The following is a 22,798-nucleotide window of genomic DNA, read 5'->3' as shown; positions in this document are numbered from 1 at the left end:
ATAAATCAAGATTTAAGTACAGAACATATGTATTTTTCAAATGTCCTAACCATAGTGACCTGGGCACTTCATATAAGGCAGCTCAGACCTGTCCACCACCACTCAACATAATTGCTGCTACCCTATGCCAACAAGATAAAAATGATAGCTATGTTCTTTCATTTGCTAACCAATAGACATTCCTAGTATATTTTAAACAGTCACATATGTCGTACTTCAAAGTATGTTTGTGTTCTATAGCTTTCCATATTTGAAAGTTTTCCAGGCATATTTGGTCCTGAGCCAAAAACTGTGCTTCAAATCTAAAAATCTAAAAGAAGTTACATTAAATTCACTGAAATATACTTTATCACGTAAAAATAACCATCAGTGAAAGCTCCAATTAACACTCAAAAATTTCTCTAAAAAAAGTTTGTCAGCACATTTCTTTCAGCTGGGTGTGTATAAAAAAATGTGCCTCATGGCACTAGTTTTATTAGAAGAAAATAACTGAATTACACAAGGTTTTGACATAATCCAAACTGTTCCCTAATTTACCTCTACCACTCAGTCAGGCTTCAATTGCCAAGCACTATGTATGAGAAAGAGTAAAAAGAAAGTCATGATATCCGACCTCGTTAAGTAGCCATCCCAGGTTTGTATAAACTACAAAGACAATTTACAGTTGAGAAACAGCAGGGAGTTTCATGAGACTTGAACATAAACATCTATGGCAGACACTCAAACAGTAGAGTAAGTATGAACACCTTTCCTCCAACATACCAAGTATCTAGAAGTCACCCATTTCTTTCCAGACCATTGGTGCTGGCAAGCAATTACCACATAACATGCCTTAGAGGTGGAACTAAAAGACCAAACATTACCTAACCCACACCACACTGCCTCTACACATAGATATGGCTAGGGCACAGAAAGCTTTGTTATAAACATTAACAATTCAATAAATAATACTATTATTTACCAATAATGCTATTTAACAAAATAAAGACAAAAAAACTAGTTTCCTTGCATTTTCAGGTTTCCTTGAATAACATTCTTATATTCTTTTAGTGACACGGAAACCAATGGTATGGCATAAACTCTATTAATAAAAAGAAAAGGCTTATTGTAGACACATGGTACCTATGTATTTATTACAAATACTAAAATGTCAAAATAGTCAAAGAATTTCTGAACCTGTCTGCCTCATTATTTTAAAACAATTTTCAAGAACTTTCCATTTTTATTTCAAAATTATGAAAAATCCATGAGATCACTCTTAATATGTCCTGCTATTCTAGTTATTAAACACACTGTTAAGATAGTTTCCCTATCTGAGATATAAGACCAAAAACATGATCAACTAGCAAAATGGGGAAAAATTTCAGGAAAAAAATAGGCATTTCATGGAACAAGAAGATTCAGATGTTACCCAGAGTGTTCAATTCTATATCCTATACCTTTGACTAGTCTCCAAAGTATTTTCTGAATGTTAGTTAAATATCTGTGCTTCTAACAGTTCTGTCCCTGGCCTTCTCTTTTCACTTTAAAACATGCCCTCCCTGGGCTTCACAATTTCCATGACTTCAAATAACCACTACTCTCACCGGATTACCAGATCTCTATCTCCAGCCCATACCTCACTGGCTAGCTTTTCCTGGGTGTCCTGAAGGCATCCTAAACCTGTCCCAAACTGAATGTATTATCTCTGCAGTCTACCATGGCCATTCCCCCCATCCTAATTCCTTCCTCTTCACTTTTTCCTGTGTCAGTAAAGTTCACTACAATACATACCTAGTTTGCTAAGCCTACGTTACACAGTCTTCTCTATCTTTTAAAAATTGAACTCTGATGCTGTTATTGTTGTGAATAAAAACTTTGCTGGGGGGAGGTCCTAAACACTCATCAACAAGGGACTGGAGCAAATAAACAGTGGTGTTTTTCATATCATAGAATATTGTGCAGCCTTCAAAAATCATGGTGTAGACCTATACTCATTAATATGGAAAAATGGTTATGAAGCTTTTCGAGGTACCCTCCCCATCATAAACTCCATGGTTTCTCTCACAGCTCCTCCAGCCCTAACTCTACATCATGACTCTGCTTAATTTCCCAATTTGCTAACAAGCAAATTCCTTCCATGATTTGTTCAGATTTCTGAGGCAAAGAATCTGATTGGCCTCATTCATCATCTTGTGCCCGGCCCCCACGCCAAAAGCCGTATGTCATAGCTAATCTTTGGATTTTACCTGATCTTCCAAAAAATGGCTTTGATTCCACACAATAAAATTCTGAATTAACATACAATTAAAAGACTTCTGGATCAATACAATGCAACAATTAATATATAATTAAAAAAAGAGCAACAACCTAGAATCTACTGTAGCTGTATTTAGTTTCTAAAATATATCATTGGTATTAAATAGATCTACAGTATTAATATCTTAATCATGCTTCACTTCATGAGAAAAAGTAGTAAAAATGTAGGTATTATATATTTAAATGACTATTTGTTAAATTTTAAACAACACAGCTAGACATAAAAAGAAAAGGTAGAGAGGAAAGTCAAGTAAGTGACCATTGGTTAAGTGAAACCCAAAGTCCACACTCTTTTCCCCACAGGTATTTGAAAATATAAAGGTACTTGTTATATTAAAATGATAAAGTAGAAAACAAACCATCTAATCACTTAATTAGATTCTCATATAAACTCCAGGCATTCAGGAGGCTCCCCCAAAACACTTAATTCTCAAAGCTCAATAAATACATATTTTAATAATTACTGCTCACTCTATTCAAAGGTCTAGGGGGAGAAACAAAACAAAGAACCTTCACCACTCTCAGTAATAATTCTGAATGATTTTCTTTTCTTAAAAAATACATTTAATTCCTAATTAAAATATTCACTAATATCTCTTATTTGTTTACTGATTCAACATCTTCTCTAGGCCAGGCACTGGGAATACAATGACAAATATGGCCCCCTCTTTGTGGAGTTGATTCTATATAAAATTGTTTTTTGATTCTACCAAAAGCACACTTAAAAAAAAAAAGACAAGGTCTCACTATGCTGCCCAGGCTGGTCTTGAACTCCTGGGCTCAAGTGATCCTCTGGCCTCAGCCTCCCAAAGCACTGGGATTACAAGTGTGAGCCACTGACTGTGCCTGGCCTCACACATTTTTTTTGGAGTCAGGGTCTCACTCTATAACCTAGGCTGGGTGCAGTGGTATGATTACAGGTTACTGCAGCCTTTACCTCCCAGGCTCAAGCAATCCTCCCACCTCAGCCTCCCAGGTAGCTAGGACTACAGGCACTTGCCACCATTCCTGGCTAATTTTTTATTTCCAAAATCACATTTTAAAATATAGACTATATTATAAATATATGCATATATAGAGAATATATGTTAGCCTTGGCTGGGTGGCACAAGTAAAGTACACCTTTTTTTCCTATTAAGAACTTGAAGAATTTCACTTTGGCTCCATTATATAAAAATAAGCTGAAATGTATAGGCATCTATCTTTCCTAAAAATGACTCCTAGAAGATAGAAAAAGAAACACTTAAAGAACTAAAAGTGCTGTTTACTACTTTTTAGCACTTTGTTCAATACCATTTTCTCTCCTCATTTACCAGTGAGGAAAAAAAGGCAATTAGAGATAAATGCAATATTCTATTTCTTTTGAGATTATTCACAAGATGTCCTACCATGCTTCTTCCCATTATGTGCTTTTTGAAGTAACTTTATTATATAGACAAAAATCAAAAAACCTAAATCCTTTTCATTATATAAAGTTGGCTCAAGGGGAAGGAAATAACTTTTCTAAGCACCGTGAGGAATAAAGGGGTCCACCCCTTTATTCCATATCTAGGAAAAAGAAATATTAGTAAGAATGACTCCAAAACACAGACTGGGTCCCACATTTTGTAGGATTAGTATATTCAAAGGAGTCAAAGGTCAGTGCTAAGTCCTGGCCTTTTCTTTGCCATCTTCCCATGTGGCTGCAGTGTTGATGAGCCCAGGACCTACTCCCTCAGGAGAAGGATTGGTCATCCTTTTCTCATTCTCTCTTCCTTATGATTAGTAAATAAGGTATTAAGAGGAGCCCAGAGAAAAGTTGGGGTGTTTTGTCTTTCTCTTTCCTTTGAAGATTTTCCACGTAAGGGGCCTTGAGGCAAGCACCTGCCTGGCAACTGTCTCCTCCCCATTCTGGCTCCTTCTTTTCCTTCCTTTCTCATCACCTCTGCTTCTTCCTTTTTTCTCATTCTTCTCCCCAGTCTTCCACCAATGACCATTTCTCTATCTTTTCCTGTCCTTCCTGTGCATAAGCCTGCCCAGGTTTCTCTCTCTCTGTTACCCTGAAGCTCTTCTTCCTCTGAAACCGGCAGGAGGCCCATTGACCCTGTTTTGGAATAGTAAGTTCTACATTTGGTTGTTGCAGGAAAATAAAGGATATCTATGACTACACTTGGTTCTAGGTCATTCTAGCTCAGGACAAAAAGAGCCTTTTTTCTTGGTCCAGTTTCGCCTACCAGATTTCTACATCAGGGGTTGGAACCTAACCTGAGCTAATGCTAAAATATGTTGTCTTCTTTGCCTTTTCTGTGCCTAGTTCTCTCTCAAGTATTTCTCCACAAAGCAACCTGAAAGCTGTGTGGAAGGACAATTAAAATGTTCCCAAGCTCCCTGAGCAAATACTATGGTTATAACACCTAAGGCTATGCATTTTCAACATCAAAAACAACTAATTTTTTTAAATAAGGTTGGCAAAACGTTTTGGCATAAAAAAAAAAAAGCTTTTCAATGTCCTTATCTGGATTATTACTCATGTCGACTCCCTGCTTCACCATGCAAGAAATAGTAGTGATTTTTCTTTCTTTCTTTCTTTCTTTAAGATCCTTGAAAGCTGTTGCCTTGATGAAACAGTGATTTAATATTGGCATAGCACTCTGAACTTACGAAAGTTATATACTTGTCATCAAGTCTTTTCCCAAATTATTTTGTCCTACTATAATATTACTACATTAAAATACAAACATTCCAGCCAGGTTTGGTGGCTCATGCCTGTAATCCCAGCACTTTGGGAGGCTGACAGGGGTGGATCACCTGAGGTCAGGAGTTCAAGACCAGCCTCGCCAACATGATGAAACTCCGTCTCTACTAAAAATACAAAAATTGTCCAGGTGCAGGGGCGTGCACCGGTAATCCCATCTACTTGGGAGACTGAGGCAGGGCAGAAGAATTGCTTGAACCTGGGAGGTGGAGGTTGCAGGGAGCCGAGATTGCACCACTGCACTCTAGCCTGGCCAACAGAGTGAGACTGCATCTCAAAAAACAAACAAAAAACCCAGACATTCATGATAAAGGAAGCTTTTCTATCATACCAAAACTATTATTATGGCATTTAATGATTCTGAAAAAACTTTTAAAAAGTAAACCAGATCAACTCATTGTCCTCCTTAAAATCCTCCAGTGACATCCTTGCACATTCACAGTAAAATCTGGCTTATAGAGCTTTACTTGCTCTGGCTACAATCTTTTTCTCTAACTAGATCCCTTACCGCTCTCCCTATCAATCTTGCCACTACCAAAATCAGTGGCCTTCTTTCAGTTCCTGAAACATACCAAACTCCTCCTATATCAGAGCCAGTAAGCTTGCTTTTCTTTTGTCTGGAATGTTCTTTTTCCAGATCATCTGCTGGTTATTTCAGGTATTTAGGACTCAGTTCAAATGTCAACTCTTAAGACAGGTCTTCCCTGACCACCTCCTATGAAAAGAGCATGTTTTACTCCTTGTAGCTCCTTACTAATTTATTTTTTTCACAGCATTTACCATTTTCTGAAATTGTTACAATTTGCTTAATTGTTTACTGGTCATCTTTACTATTAAAATAGAGGCTCCATGAAAGCAGGGGCTTGGTCTGTCTTCTCATTACCACATCCCATTACCAAGTACTTATTGAATGAGTCAAGTACTTACTATCACACAAATTATATGGTAAATAAACGTAACTACACTTCCAAATTCTTGAAGATGTTACTGCCAATAAATTCTTAGTAGGACTTTTATCATCCAGCCATGAAATTTATTTGTTTTGTAAATTATATACTAACACAGGGTATTTGTATTTATTCCTTCTGTCAGCAATGCACTAACCTCTGATCTTTGCCCAAATGGCTTCTCATCATCTTTCAAATCTTTGCTCAAATATAATCTCCTGTGTAAGACCGCTCCTAGCCACTCTAACTATAATAAAATAACATGATTCCTTCAGATCACTCATATTATCCTGCTTTTACTTTCTTCATAGCTTTCACCACTCTCTAGTTACTTTTTAAACATTTGTTTACTTGTTTGCTTACCACAAACTAACATTTTTAGCTTCAGGGAAACAATAATCAGTATTCTCACAATCCTACAAGTATAGCAAAAGAATCTCCTGAAAAGACAGCCCTTGGGACAGCTTTGTAACTTGGTGCACTTTGTAATACAGCTCATTCTACACTCTTTTCAAACAAGGAACAGTACAGCCTCAGAAGGAATCTGAGTATTGCAAAGATTTTTTTTTCCATTACAGAAGCTCATTTATGCAGCTACCAGAAAACAAGCAAGCAACCGAATGACAGTTACTAAAGTTTTTGTTTTAATGATCATCTATTTTCTTTTATTAAATCATATCACTAACATTAATTAAAAACAATCTGCTTCACCGCTAACAAATAAGCTAACAAATTCCAAAAATGGTTCCATATCATGGCAGTGTTGGAGCATCAATCTACTCAACACACACTGGGGTATGGCTGGCCACAGACAACCGCTGTGACTGTTCACTGTTCTACAGTACTACACTGTATTTTGCAAATTGGAAAAATATGTAGTTTTAATACCAAGCCTACTAAAACATCTCAACTTTGTGTTCCAATTATTTATTTTTATTTTTTATTTTTTGAGACAGTCTTGCTCTGTTGCCCAGGCTGAAGTGCAGTGGCACAGTCATGGCTTGACCTCCTGAGCTCCGGCAATCTGACCTTGGTTTCCCAAAGTGCTGAGATTACAGGCCTGAGCCACTGCACCCAGCCACTCCAATTATTTATATATGTGCGTATACTGTTAGAGTTTAGATATTTAAACTGGGAGAATATTATTACTCCAGCAGAGGCCAGGTCCCAAACACTGAAGCTAACTCACCCTATAATATACCATTTTTAAAATTTATTAATCTGCAATGAATGCATAGAGATCTTTTATCTTTTTAAAAGATGAGGCTGGGAGTGGCAGCTCAAACCTGTAATCCCAGCACTCTGGGAGGCTGAGGCAAGCAGATCATGTGAGGTCAGGAGTTCAAGACCAGCCTGCCCAACATGGCGAAACCCCATCTCTACTAAAAATAAAAGTTAGCCAGGCATGGTGGTGGGCACCTGTAATCTCAGCTACTTGGGAGGCGGAAGCAGGAGAATCGCTTGAACCCAAAAGGTGGAGGTTGTAGTAAGCTGAGATCACACCACTGTACTCCAGCCTGGCGACAGAGCGAGACTACCTCTCAAAATAAATAAATAAATAAAAATTAAAAAATAAAAAGTCGTGTTTAATATATGCTTAATTCATCTTCTATACTCATAAAAATTACTGCTGGCAGGTCTCCAATATCAGACAACCCCCTAAGTATCTTAGCTTTTGGTACTTTGAATTGTCTCTCATAAATATAAGACTACAAACAAAAGAATATAAAACTTTCACTATTCAAAAGTGAATTATCTAACTCATGGACAAAGTGTGCAGCAATTTCTTCCCTCATACTTATAGTTGCTATCTCTGAAAACTGGACAAATTTAAAAGGACATATGTCTGAAACCAAAGTATATACTGCATTTTAAGTCAAAAAAATAATTAAAAGTTTTTGAATTAGGAAATAAGCTGGATATCAAAGTGATATTTCAGGAAAATTAATCTGGCAACACTATGCCATAGAGATTAGATAATTTCAAGGAATAAGTCTGTGTACAAATTATTTCTATAGCTCTTTTCAAACAAATAGTTGCTGTGGTAATTTGAAAATGAAAATACATTTTTAAAGAAAAACATGGGTATGGTATTTAGTTTCTAGTACCAACACTGTCATTTTACCACTGTTCTCTATAAAATAAAGCAATTTAACTACATTTGTATTTTTAATTTATTTATTTTTATCATTTTTCTTTTTGAGACACAGTCTCCCTCTGTCACCCAGGCTGGAATGCAGTGAGTGGTACGACCTTGGCTCACTGCAACCTCTACCTCCTGGATTCAAGCAATTCCCATCCCTCAATCTCCCAAGTAGCTGGGATTACAAGTAGTGTATGCCACCACACCCAGCTAATTTCTGTATGTTTAGTAAAGACGGGGTTTCGTCATGTTGTCCAGGCTAGTCTCAAACTCCTGGCCTCAAGTGATCTACCTGCCTCAGCCTCCTACAATGCTGGGATTATAGGCGTGAGTCACTGCACTCAGCCTACATTAGTATTTTTTTAAACATGGGTTTATAATCCATTCGTGGGTCATGCATAAAATCAATTTAGTTGGTCACAACCCATATTTTTATTCAAATAGATTTTTTTTTAAGTTACAAGGATAAATACTTTTGTTTCTATATGTGTAACTAGGTAAACTAGGTATGGATCTTGAAGAAAATGTATTCCTAACTGTGAGTCATAGCTAAGAGAATTTCAAAACTCGAGACCAGATGATTGTTAGGGTCTCTTTCAGCTCTAAAACTACACTTCTGTAATGAAATCTGTCCTCAAGTAAGTAAAAATGGCCAACAGGTGGCTTTTTCTTTCTTTATTGTTTAGCTACAGTTCTTTAATGGCAGGCAACAGAATCTAACCGCTAAGTTAGCTCTAATTTACTGAGGGAATACTAAAGTACTTCACAGACTCTAAGGAAGAGCTGAAACACTAAGCTCAGGAAGCGTGGAAATTGAGCAGCTCCGGTACTTCAGCAGCAGCTCACAGACTTCTCCTTAGGGCACTGCTTCTGTAAGATGGGGTGCTTCCAACCACCTTCCATCACAGTGCTGTGATTATCCCTCCCTTTGGGTTTCCAGTTTTCCAGAAAACAATCTAATCAGCCCATCTTACATCTGATTTCTTAATACTGCGATCAATCACCAATGGCCAAGAGCAAAGTAAGAAGCATAGATATGGTCTCTGGAAAAATAAGGAATTCTCCACCTCCCCAATTTGTCCAAAACATCTCTTTATGACCAGAAATTAATACTTCGTTTATCAAGCCCTTTTGTACCAGCCATAATGATTGGTTCAATATAAAAAATATAAAATATGTTATCAATAAAGGAGAATGTAAAAAAAAAGATAATTATTAATATAATGAACATTAAACATTATAATGAATATAGTATTTTTCATTTCACATGTGTTCTTGAAAGCCTGTTACTTCAAGTTCTATTTTCCTAAAATAATGTAAAAATTAATCCTAAATATTTTTTAAATTAAAAAATTACTTTGCAAAGTAAATTATTTTTGTAAATCTAAATCTTCCTGTAAGTGGTCACTAAATGAGATATATCTCTTACATGAGAAAAGAATGCTTTAGTCAGGTCACCAAAACAATCCCCTTTTCTCCCTTCTATTCCTATGCTTGGAATTCTCACCCGGCCTTCCTGTCCCCTCCTTTGCTATCCCCTCTCATTGTTTGACATCCTACTCCATGCTCATATTCTCTGCTGGTCTTTCCAGAATCAATACATGGTATAATCCACAAAGACAGGAAATGTATAGAATAAGCACTGGGTTAGAAGTAAGAGGATAGGCATTTTTTTCTTTCTTACATCTCTTTCCATTAAGAACTGAATAAGTATCTACTAAATAAACCCATCCGTAAAGTTTCCTTAGTTGTAAAAAAAGAGATGGTAATAACTGCCCCATTTGCCTTCTCTGGTTATTATCAGAAAATAATAATTATGTATACATGCTTTACAAGCTATTAAGTACTATAGAAATAGTAGGGGGACTTTTTGTTTTGGTTTGGGAAGGCCATATGGCATAAACACAGTAAGCGTAGGCTTTGGAATCAGCAGATCCAAGTTTATATCTGAACATAATTTATTATCTGTTTGGCTTTGGACAATTTAACTCACCTTTCGGAGTCAGTTACAGATCGGTTTCCTCATCTATAGGATAGGAATACCACCACCTGTATCGCACATTACGTTAATAATATTTGTATATTCAATTTTCCTCATCCCTCACATCATCCCTGTAATTCTGCACCTCCAGTCCTATCCCATTTCCACACCGCACCTTTTTAATCCCACACCTCACATCTTCCAAGATGTGATAGGGCAGAATCATCAACTTGATCACTGTGGTGTTATAATATATATTGCTTTTCGTCTACAGTTCCTCGTTCATAACTTCTAAAGCCCTTGCTACAGTCTTTTGTTATAATCTTGGGTGTGTTAGGCCTCCAGAAACAGAATCTCCTGCCCTCCTTTCACCTGCCCCCATGCAGGACTCTAACTTACTCCTGCCTTTCTGATTGTGGGTCTTAAGACCCACCCTGTACCCTAGGAAAAGGAATGCCCAGATTATAATCTTCAAAAAACTGAGAACAGGATTCAGTGAGCTTCTGGACAGCAAAGCACGTAGAGATTCCTGGAGGCTGGCACATCCCTTCCCCAATACCTCGCCCTATACATCTCTTCATCTGAATCCTTTGCAATATCCCTTATAATAAACCAGTAAATATAAGTAAGAATTTCCCTGAGTTCTGTGAGTTGCTCCAGCAAATTAACTAAACCCAAAGAGGGGGTCATGGGAACCCCCAACTTGAAGCCAGTCAGTCAGAAGTTCCAGAGGCCCAGGCTTATGACCGTTGTGGTGGTAGGGAAGCCTTGGGGACTAAGCCCTCAACCTATGGGATCTGACACTGATCTGATACTATCTCCAGGTAGATAATGTTGGAACTGAATTAGTGGACACCCCACTGGTGTCCGTTGCTTGGTGTGTGGGGGAAAATCTCTTTTCAACTCTTTTTCTAGAAGAAAAGAGAAACTTAGTCTGAGACTTAGAGAGCAGCCTTTATCTTTCTCATCAAAAATAAGAGGTTTAGCAATATTATCTCAAGACTTCAAACTTATAAAACTATCCCTTGGTTTTTTTTTGTTCACCATTATTAGGTAACAAATATCAGGGTTCGAAAGCACCAGGAGCAACACAGGATAGGAAAGGGAGTATCTAGACCCCAAGGCTCCCAGAGGAACAGAGTGAAAACCAAGGAGCTAGTTTTTCCCACCTTCCAGTAGTTAACTACTAACTATTTAGAGTTGACATAAGGGATAAAATATCTCTTGCCAGTCCTATTCTGGGTTCTCTTCCTAATCTCCCAATTCTTGATAAATCAAGATATCATCTCAATTCTACCTTAAAGATGTCTCTCCCACTCAACCTTATTAATACATCTTCATGGCCCGTACTTTAGTTCAGGCCTCCAGCTCTGTCAACAGCCTCTGAAGTGGTATATCTTCTATGATATAGCACAGTGACTTTCTGAAACACAAATCTGATGATCCCCTCTGGCTTAAAACCCTACACTAGGGTTCCCATCACTTCCAGGATAATGTTAACACCTGGCATGGCATATAAGGTCCTTCATGCCCTGTCCCTATCTAACTCTGTGATCTTGTTTCTTATCGTCACTCAAAAGGCAGCTAGTGCTAATGCTACAAGCAAGCTGCTTCCTTTGACCCGAGGGTACCATGCTCTCACACTGCCTTTTAACATCCCCTTACACTCCCATATACAATACCATACAACACAGCCTTCATTTCTCTAGCTGGTAAATTCCTTCGCATCCTTCACAACTCAGTTTAAGTGTAGTACAGAGTTGATGGCTTTATACTCCTAAAACCTTGAATAGTTTTCTATAAGACCCTGCTAGAAAGTGAGACACTGAAGGACATGAACTCTTTGTAATCATGGTAGAAAACATAAAGAACACTGCAGAAGCTCCTTAAATAAATTAATAAATGGTCTGACAACTCAGTTTTATTATTAAGAGTCTTTGTGAGATCATCTAGTAAAGTATCATTCAGCAAGTTATTTCTATGGGAAAGCAAACTTGGAGCTCCAAATAAATGATTACAAATAAAGAATAACTCTAACACGATAAACATGGTTTTAAGGTATTGAAAGACAATGTGAATTTGTAACAGAGGTGTAGATGTTACCTAGAAATAATGAAATCCAAATTAGGCACATGATGAGTAGTAAACAGAAAACTGAGTTCCAGCACTGTGCATGAAGAAGAAAACTCTGTTCAACAACATCTATGAGAATTGAATTAATTTTTCAAAGATAGGTTCGGCTTATAAATTTGCAAGCCATTCATATACAAGGGTGATCAGAAATTAATGTCTCCTCACCTACTATTACAATACTACATTTACATAATTCTTTTCTTAAACAGAGAAGGTTTTTTTTTAACAAATCTCTACATGAGTAAATTACACTTGAGTTCCAACAGATGGTGACACCATGGAAATTCATAAGCATAGCTGCCAAATAGGACTGATATGTTAAAAAAACAAAAAAAACAGAGGGACAACAAAGAGTTCCTGGATTGGTTTCTCTGTTCCTGATACATTTTGTGTATCCAGCAAAAATAATGGTAACTAGAGACTAGAGACTTACTCTGCATATTCTTTTTTTTTTTTTTTTTTTTTTTGAGACAGAGTCTCACTCTGTTGCCTAGGCTAGAGTGCACTGACACAATTTCGGCTGACTGCAACCTCTGCCACCCGGTTCAAGCAATTCTCTCATCTCAGCCTCCCAAGCAGCTGGGATTACAGGCGTGTGCCACCATGCCCAGCTAACTTTTTTTGTATTTTTAGTAGAGACGGGGTTTCAGCATGTTGGCCAGTCTCGAACTCCTGATCTCAAGTGATTCACCCGCCTCAACCTCCCGAAGTGCTAGGATTACAGGCATGAGCCACCGCACCCAGACTGCATATTCTTAAATACTTTATCAATTAACTCATATCCACCCAGACTGTCACAACTCTATCAGCTGTTAGCAGTCATTCTATTTAACTGCTATAATTACTCCGAAGGTACATGGAATTAACATAGCCTTTAAGACAGGAACAGAGTGGGTAAATGGAACAGAGGGAGTAAGTTACTTTGAGAAGAAGCCTACGCAAATTACCAAGATTTCAAACAAACCACCAAGCAGATTTCTGGGTAGCATACCATTTCTATTTCCTTCTACCTCACTACTTCTCATCTACCTATTACCTAGGCAGACAAAAATACAACTTAGTAGTTAAGAACACAGGATTTATCCTGTTATCAGATAAAAGAGAAATAAAATAAGAAAAAAAAACAAAAAAGAACATAGGATTTATAGTTAAAGCAGAGATGTTTCAGAATCCTGCCTTACTATTACTATACTTGCTCAGTGACCTTAGTTATGTTCTCAAAGCCTCAGTTTCTTCATCAACAGAACAGGGATAAACCTCTCCTCTTGGAGTTGTTGTAAGAATTAAATTACATAGGCCAGTCATGGTGGCTCATGCCTGTAATCCAAGCATTTTGGAGGCCAAGGTAGGCAGATCACCTGAGGCCAGGAGTTCAAGACCAGCCTGACCAACATGGTGAAACCCCACCTTATAAAAAAAAAAAATTAAATTACGTAAGATAGAGTGTTCAAGTGTAAGTGCACTGCCTGGCACATACTAAACTAAATAAAAAGAGCTACCGGACAGGCCAGGTATAATCCCAGCATAGCCCAGGAATTTGAGACAAGCATGGGCAACATAGTCTCCTATCTTTTTTTATTTTTAGATTTTATTTTATTTATTTATTTTTTGGGGACAGAGTCTCGTTCAGTCGCCCAGGCTGGAGTGCAATGGCGCAATCTTAGCTCACTGCAACCTCCACCTTCTTGATTCTCCTGCCCAAACCTTCAGTAGCTGGGACTACAGGAGCCTACCATCACACCCAGCTATTTTTTTTTTTTTTTTTTTTTTTGCATTTTTAGTAGAGATGGGGTTTCACCATATTGGCCAGGCTGGTCCCAAACCCCTGACTTCAAATGATTCACTCTCCTCAGCCTCCCAAAGTGCTGGGATTATAGGTGTGAGCCACCATGCCCAGGTGGGAGACCCTGTCTCTACAAAAATAATTTAAAACATTAGCCAGGTATGGTGGTGAACGTCTGCAGACCCAGCAGGCTGAGGTGGGAGGGTCACCTGAGCCCTGCGGGTTGAGGCAACAGTGAGTTGTGATCGCGCCTGGGCAACAGAGTGCACTCTAGCCTGGGCAACAGAGTGAGATCCTGTCTTGGGGAAAAAAAAAAAAAGAACTACTTAATATTCTCATAAACAATAAATAAAATCTGAGAATTAACAGACTGCAGTAATTATTTACACTAAGCTGACAGTATAGTGGTTCAGTTCAGTGTTTCCAGGTGTTTTGCAATATAGTATGAAAATCTATTCCATGACCCTGTAACCCATAAAAAGTTAAAAATTCTTAATTCAGACTTACAGTTTCTTTATGATCTAATTCTAAATTATTTTTTAGCCTCATCGCACATTGATTCCTCCATGCAGTTAATACTTTAATTTCTAATATTTAACATATCTTCAAAATTCAAACTCGAGTCAAACAATTCCTTCAACCCAGTTACCACTCTCCTCCCATCCCTTTTCCCAACTACTGAAATCCCGTTTATCATTCTACCCTATGATGGCTTCCCTGATCCTCCCTAGCAGAGATGATCACATCTACCTCTAAGATCCCAATGTCTATCCTTTAAAGTTAGAGCACTTATTTCACGCTAATTAGTTTTTTTCCCAGTCTTCTTCCTCATTAGATTTTTAGTTCAAACATGATTCATCTGGGAGCAGTGACTCACGCCTGTAATCTCAACACTTTGAGAAGCCGAGGCAGGTGAATCACCTGAGGTCACAAGTTCGAGACCAGCCTGGGCAACATGGTGAAACCCTGTCTATACTAAAAATATAAAAATTGGGGGCCGGAGGGGAGTGGGCACCTGTAATAGCTACTCAGGAGGCTGAGGCAGGAGAATTGTTGGAACCCGGGAGATGGAGGTTGCAGTGAGCTGAGATTGCGCCATTGCACTGCAGCCCAGGCGTTAATAGTGAGACTCCATCTCAAAAAAAAAAAAAAAATCATTCAAGTGGAGGTGTCAGTGGTCAGCTGGATACACAGAACATAAAATATGGCCAGGTGTGGTAGCTCACACCTATAATCCCATCACTTTGGGAAGCCAAGATGGGCAGATCATGAGATTAGGAGCTCAAGACCAGCCTGGTCAACGTGGTGAATTTGCCTGTAATACCAGGTACTCGGGAGGCTGAAGCAAGATAATTGCTTGAACCTGGGAGACAGAGGATGCAGTGAGCTGAGATCGCACCATTGCACTCTAGCCTGGGCAAAAGACTGAGACTCTGTGTCCAAAAAAAAAAAAAAAAAAAAAACTCTGCCACATGACTTCTCAAAACAAAAACATTCCTCTCAATCTCAATCTCCAACCCAAAATTAATCATACAATCTGCTTATCAGCCAAACTTGCCTTAGTCATACATCTTTTCTTTTTAAAGACTGATTAATAAAAGGAAATATAGAAAAGATAATGTAAAGGTTTGAATCGCCATTTACAGGATACTTGAATTTAACCATTTAGAGAGGTCTTCAATATTTACTCTTACTTCCTACGTCTGTTTAAAGGCTAAAAGCAGGATACTTATTTCTCTTTAAAAATTTAACTATCAGATATACTTAGTATACATACAAGACATGTTACTTCAGATAATGGTAATTTCTATTTGAATTTAAATTTCTTCTCTACATTTTAAATTTCAAAATAGTAAAATCATATAAAAATGTTAATAGTGCAGAAATATATCAAATAAGAAATGAAAGTTATCATTTATTTCTCCAATCCTATTTTAATCTCAGTTCACAGAAGAAACCAAAGTTAACAGTTTAGTGTTAATTCTTCTAAGAATTATTGTTTTCATATATATTATTTTACTGGGAAGTTTTATACTGTCTGAGACTTTGATGAAAAACAATTAGTACTGACATTATTTCTTGAAAACTCAGGATAATCTTTTGCTACCACCACACTTTTTTTTCCCAAAAGGCTGGCATACAGAAATAAAATATCCCAAATTTAAGATAATTTAGAGATAGAAAGGGGAGGGGTCAATATATTCAGTACAATTAAACACACTATTTTTCATGACACTTCCCAAAAAGCAAGAAAAAAACCTGATAAATTACATTAACTCTTACTTTACTCTTTAAAAAAATAGTTTCTTAAGGAACAACTTTTTACTAGTAGTCTGAGAAATTTTCTCACACAGGTTTCAGGAAAAGAGTAATATTACATATCATCAATCAAAATGCCGCAGCAATTGAAAAACTTTAAATCAAATTGTGACAAAAGTTGAAAGTATACAATTAAAACACACCTAAGTAGATTCTGCTTATGCCTGGTGTGGGCAAACTGCTCACATATGATATGTATGCAAAGCAGGTATGCCAAAGTCAGAGGATAACTATAAGGTGATTCTGGAGCCATCAATGAAAGATGACAATCTCACACTGGATAATAAACATTCTAGTTATCCTTAAAAACTGTACTGTAAATCTGTAACTAAATTTCGTTAACTAAATTATTTGATACATTATTTTCCATTACTTAGAAATATTAAAATAGTTAAAGAAAGAAAAAAAGCAGAAAACAAAATAGGTCTTCATCTCATTTAGTGATAGATTTAACAAATAATTTTTGTTCACTTTCCTAAATTTCATAATTTCATAAATTTTACAATATACTTTTCTACATATACCCCTTACCTTCCTTCCAAGCAAGACTACTACTCTTTGATTAAATTATGACATAATTTGAGTATGAAAAACTACTTTTCTTTCTAATATCATTCTTGATGATGTCCACATTTTGTGAAACTCAAGTTAAGCAATACAGTGTACTGAACCAGCATGCGATGAACTTAAACGTTTACATTTATGTCTCCTGAGACTACCTATGTATGAGAGAATTCCTGCATGATTGCTCCAGGCCAGCTTAGAGGCCTTCTCTGTTTTCTACAAGAATGAGTTCAAAGCTATTAAATAAATGAAAATATCTGATATGCAGAAATTTACCAAGAAGTTATTTAAGTATGTAAATGAGCACTTATTAATCTCAACTCTTTCTTAATGATGAAGTCAAGGATGCATTTACCATCTGCAGCCTCTACAATGGAAAAAATAAAAGTTTTTAATTAAAATTATATAAGGTAGTTGGAAATTATGTAGTTGTTTCTCCCAGATATTAGATGGCACCAAACATTCCAAAATAGTTAAAATCTTCCTAATTTGGAAACAAGGTTAAGAAAAAGATGATTTTTAAACTCTAGGCAAAAACATAATCCAATTTCAAAACATTTCCCTCTGTTTTACAGTATATCATTCACATTCAAAAGTACACACTTCAAACTTAAAATAATCTTGGGTATATAAAGACTCACCATCTGTATGGGTTTCTTGTGGAGATCTCGTTCAGTTACCAATTTTTCCTGGTCAGTGACATAAAGACCTTTCTGTGCTAAAGCCTGGATTACAGCATCATGGCCCAAAAGGGGTTTTGCAGCATCACTCTTGAGAATGAGACTCCCAGCACGACAGTATAGTTCAGCCGATAGAAGCAAATTAACAACAGGTGGTTTGATGTGTTCCTGGTCATACTGATCTGTGTAAAATGGTTCTCGAAGTTCCTCTGGCACATTTTCTATAAAGATTAATGGAAAAAATTCTCTTACAAGACTTTCATCAAAAGAAACTCAAAATGTATTTAATAATTATTATTTATGTCACAAAATTTAAGATTCCCTCTAAAAAAAACAGCAATAACCTTTTAACTGAAAGATGATTCATCAGACCTTGACATATAATTTAGAATGAGACAAAGATACAAATTTCCTTTACAGAAGTTATTTTCTGAGTATATTCTAAGAAGGGACTACAAGACAAGGAGAAAAGTTTTCTGAGTCTAGCAGCTCTTGACAAAGTATTCCCACATTCATAAGTCAAATCTACAGAAGGAATTCTAAGATTCCAAAAACTAATTTCAATGACACTCCTCACAAGCAAGCGGTCAACATGTTATTTCAGGAGACTGCTAGTCCCTGCCACCTGAGAATACAAAATCATTTGCCCAGTTTCACACCTAATGAGCTGCAGAACAGAGATTGCCTAACTTACTCTCTCTTTGCCTCAAGACTCCTGCCATCTCTTCCTTTGTGCTTATTAGCTTGCTGACACCACTGAGAAATAATTACAGCAATTGTTTAGGAGAGATCTACTCTAAAAAATCGCTTACACTAGTAAACCACTGATATCTCCACAGTACCACTGACCACTCCCCATCCTACCTGAAAAAGACTTCCTGGGCACCCAACTGACAAGTATGACTAAGACAGAAGCAGTAGTTTAGAAATGGGAGATGGGAAGGAAACCAAAATCTCCTCCAAAGTTTTTCTTTCCTGCTAGCCGCTTTCCTTTAAGAATGCCAAGCTAGCCAGGCACGTTGGCTCATGCCTGTAATCCCAGCACTTTGGGAGGTGGAGGTGGGCAGTACACGAGGTCAGGAGATCGAGACCATCCCGGCCAATGAGGTGAAACCCCATCTCTACTAAAATATATGTATTTTTAAAAATTAGCCAGGCGTGGTGGCGCACACCTGTAGTCCCAGCTACTTGGGAGGCTGAGGCAGGGGAATCGCTTGAACCTGGGAGGTGGAGATTGCAGTGAGCCAAGATTGCGCCACTGCACTCCAGTCTGGCAACAGAGCAAGACTCTGTCTCAAAAAAAAAAAAAAAAATGCTAACCCTACTATTCCAATGTCTACTCTGACTCTCCCAAAGTCTGCTCCCAAATCAACTTAAGCACAGGCATATGTATTTGATGGCAGCAAAATTACCAAAACAAACAAGAGAAACAAAATACTTCTCAGTGTTTTACAAGTTTTCTTGCCTATTCTACTCTGTATCTCTTCCTCTTCCTCTCCATTTCTTACCTGGGCTCAATGCTTCTCACGGAAGCAGGATAAGAATGAGGTATGTCCCCCAGAGGTGGGGCTTCTGAGTTAGAGGTTAACATGGAGCTACAATTGTAGAACCTGATAGCTCTGTCCTGAGACTTAGCCAGTCCCTCACCTGCCTTCTCTCTGGAAAGTAAGGTTCTGAAGCCAGCCATCCCATCACTGATCTTAACTGTTTCCTAAAAAGAAGCTTTAATATAAGCTCAACAACGCCACAGTAGTAACCCAAACTGGTACTTTGAAAATATTAATATACTCCTTAACAATTTTCACCTTAACATTTTTTAAAAAGTTCCTACTACTAAAAAAAAATCTTCATCACACAATATTATAATAATTATTGCATGTTCATTTTCTTTCTTTTTTTTTTTTTTGAGATGAAGTCTCACTCTTGTCATCCAAGCTAGAGTGCAATGGCCCAATCTCAGGTTACTGCAACCTCCACCTCCCGGGTTCAAGCGATTCTCCTGTCTCAGCCTCCCAAGTAGCTGGGACTACAGGTGCTCACCACCAACACCCAGCTGATTTTTGTATTTTTAGTAGAAACGGGGTTTCGTCATGTTGGGCAGGCTGATCTCAAACTCCTGACCTCGTGATCCACCCACCTTGGCCTCCCAAAGTGCTGGGATTACAGGTGTAAGACACTGTGCCCAGCCTTGAATGCTCACTTTCTATACCAGCACGGTTCTAAGGAATTCAAGGAATTAGAAATAATCTCTCCGCCCTCAAGGAGCCAGTAATTTACAAAACTCCAAACAGACAGACAGATAGAGTTAAGCAATTCAGAAATTAGAGACAATACTAAGGAGGAAATGATTAAGCACCAAATGAAAGAAACAAACAATGAAGTACTGAAGAGTTCAGAAGGGGGAGCATCACAGTGGAGGGACACAACTTCATCTTAAAAAAAAAACAGAATTGCAAGAATAGACAGGATTTTAGTCAGAAAGAAAGAGCCTTTCTAAATGCAAGGAGAGAGATGAGAAAAAGAGAAGGGTAAAAAAATGTGAAGAGACACCAAATTGAACAATCTGGGTGGAGAGAAGGGTTCATGTGGGAAAGCAGTAAGAGGTAAAGCTGGAATGGGAGAGGCTGGTGATGAAGACTTGAAAGAAATATTTATCTTTTAAACACAAGGCCTTGGTATACTAGCTAACAAGGAGGTGCTGACAGTTTCACAGGAGAGTGTCACATTAAGACTGATGTTTTGAAACAATCTGGTATTTAATATTGATAGCTATAAAAATCAGAGATAGACAATTACCATATAGAGATAAGGAAATGAAGTTCAAAGGCAATAGCGAAAATGGAAAGTACAGAACATAAGAGACCAACTGCTAAGAACAAAACATACCCAGGAATAAAGCAAAGGGGGTAAAGATGGAAATCAAGAATAACCAAGCCTACATTTTGAGGGAAACAATGATATCACTAATAGAACAATGAAAATCAGAGGCAGCACCAATTCTAAAGGCAAGATCGAAAACTGTTTTAGACGTATTGAGTTTGAAATAAAAGCAAAAATATCCAAGTGGAAATATCCAATAAGCAGCTGGAGATATAGGACTCTGGAAAGAGGTCAAGAGTGGATGTATCAATTTGGGATTTTGGTGACATCTAAAAATATCATCCTCATTTAATAACTGAAAACACTTCCCTTTCTTCATAACTGCATCGCCCAGTATTGAGCCAGCCTTAAACTGAATGTAGCTGCCTCAGCATGACAGCGAAGCTCAGTTTTAAACTGCAGAATGTAGTGCTGGTATTCATTTACATTTGAGTACTGCAGGAAATAAACAAACTTTTAGTAGAACAACTGTAAAAGGAAAATTATTTGATTTTAAGATAATTACTATAAAATGTTAATAATGGATTTTTATTTCCTATATCAATAAAAAATGGCTAATATAGGTTATCTGGCATCTAAATATTAGCTGTGAAAAGTAAATGCTCATTGTCAGGATTACAAATTTATCTATCATACCTATACATCCACCTAGCATTTACTTACTGCTTTTACATACATTTTCGTACGTGACCTTTACAACATCTTGTCAGACAATGTCCTAAACATGCATTCTGTCATTTAATCCTGACAATCCTTCTACCCTATTTTACAGATAAAGAACTCAAGAAAGGACATCTTGCCCAGGGGCACATAGCTGATAAGTATAGAATTCTAGCTCTATACCATCTTGCCAAACAGACTCAAACATAATAACTATTTGCTAAGATCACAAGGATGGAAGGTGGAAGACAAGTGTCCAGGGGTTGCTTCCATTTCATTAAACCATACCCACTAACCTAAGCTGTGAAAGGGTAAGTTTTAAAAAGACCCCAATGCAAGGAAAAGGGAAGGATCCTAGCAAATCAAAGACTATTTCAAGAATACAACTAAAACAGATTTTTCAACCCTCAAGAAAATGTAAAACTTCATACTGAATATGAAACAAGTCATTTTAAAAACAAGTCTTCAAGAGCTAAATGTACTTAAAACTTCAAAGTGTCTATCATTTTACCAATGGTACAAGACTATTATTTAAAAAAACAGTTTGGAATTGTACCACATTAAAAAAAAAAGAACTGAAATAGCAAATTAGAAAATAAACAGCAAAATCGAAGATAAGAGGTTTCACTCTCTCCCTAACCTCCAGAATACAAAAAGTAAGAAATTAATACTGACAGAAAGGCTGAGTGAAATACCACTGCTAGAAATGCAAAGGGTAAGAGACAAGTTTTTCTTGTACACCAGGACTGAAGCAGAACATAACTTAATCATGTTACTGTAAGTCCTGACTAGATCTAAGTTTTGAAATTAACATACACCTGAAATGCTTGAGATACAGGTAGAGGGAGCAGAGACAGTATTGCTCAAGGCTATTTTCTATAAAACTGGGTTACCTACCAGTTGCAGCCACATTCCAGCAAGTGACACAGATTTCTTTGAAACGATAAAGGGGGAGTGCATTTCAGAGATATCATCAGACTAAATCATGGGAACACTGCCTTATTTTCCAAATTAAAAAACGGTTTCTAAAATAATTACTATTATAGAATTTGTAAGTTTCAAAGAACTCCAACTGAAAGTAAGCCACAGATTCTGAACCTGAAATTAATAAAGAGACGGCTACCTCGTCTCACTATAAGGTACCTCAAAGAGAGCAAGATACTTATCTGTCCTGTGTCACTAGTAAACACAGCACACACTCAAGTATTTACCAAAATAATATTTGGGCACAAGTGGCTCAGGACGGTAATCCCAGCACTTTGGAAAGCCGAGACGGGTGGATCAGTTGAGGTCAGGAGTTCGAGACCAGCCTGGCCAAAATGGTGAAACCCTGCCTCTACTAAAAATCCAAAAATTAGCCAGTTGTGGTAGTGTGTGCCTGTGATCCCAGTTCTCGGGAGGCTGAGGCCGGAGAATCACTTGAACCCAGGAGGCGGAGGTTGCAGTGAGCTGAGATTGCACCATTGCACTCCAGCCTGGGCGACAAAAGCAAGAGTCCATCTCAAAAAAAAACCAAACAAACAAAAAAAAGGAAATTAACCAAAAGACATAAAGATGATCAATAACATTTAAAACTTCACAGTACCAGTAATCAAAGAGAGTTATCATAATGGCAAACCCACTGTTGACAAGGATGTACTAATATGAATACTCCCATATATGACCAAAGGGCAAGG

At 37.4% G+C, this 22,798-nt stretch overlaps 1 protein-coding gene across 6 annotated transcripts in view; it reads right to left on the bottom strand.

Annotated features, from left to right (window-relative positions):
* Positions 1 to 22,798, bottom strand: part of CAMSAP2 (calmodulin regulated spectrin associated protein family member 2) — a 181,099-nt gene that overhangs the window by 73,638 nt on the left and 84,663 nt on the right. For all 6 annotated transcript variants that reach the window (XM_078356781.1, XM_078356782.1, XM_035281050.3 and 3 more), the window contains one exon: positions 17,544 to 17,803. In XM_078356781.1, the coding sequence (XP_078212907.1) occupies positions 17,544 to 17,546 (3 nt within the window). In that variant the 5' untranslated portion in view covers positions 17,547 to 17,803. The remainder of the gene's footprint in view (positions 1 to 17,543; positions 17,804 to 22,798) is intronic.

This window comes from Callithrix jacchus, chromosome 19 (genome assembly GCF_049354715.1).
Source record: "Callithrix jacchus isolate 240 chromosome 19, calJac240_pri, whole genome shotgun sequence".
In the NCBI taxonomy this organism is placed as follows: Eukaryota; Metazoa; Chordata; class Mammalia; order Primates; family Cebidae; genus Callithrix; species Callithrix jacchus.
The sequence above is the reverse complement of the archived record's forward strand: the minus strand, read 5'-3'. Positions and strand labels throughout refer to the sequence as shown.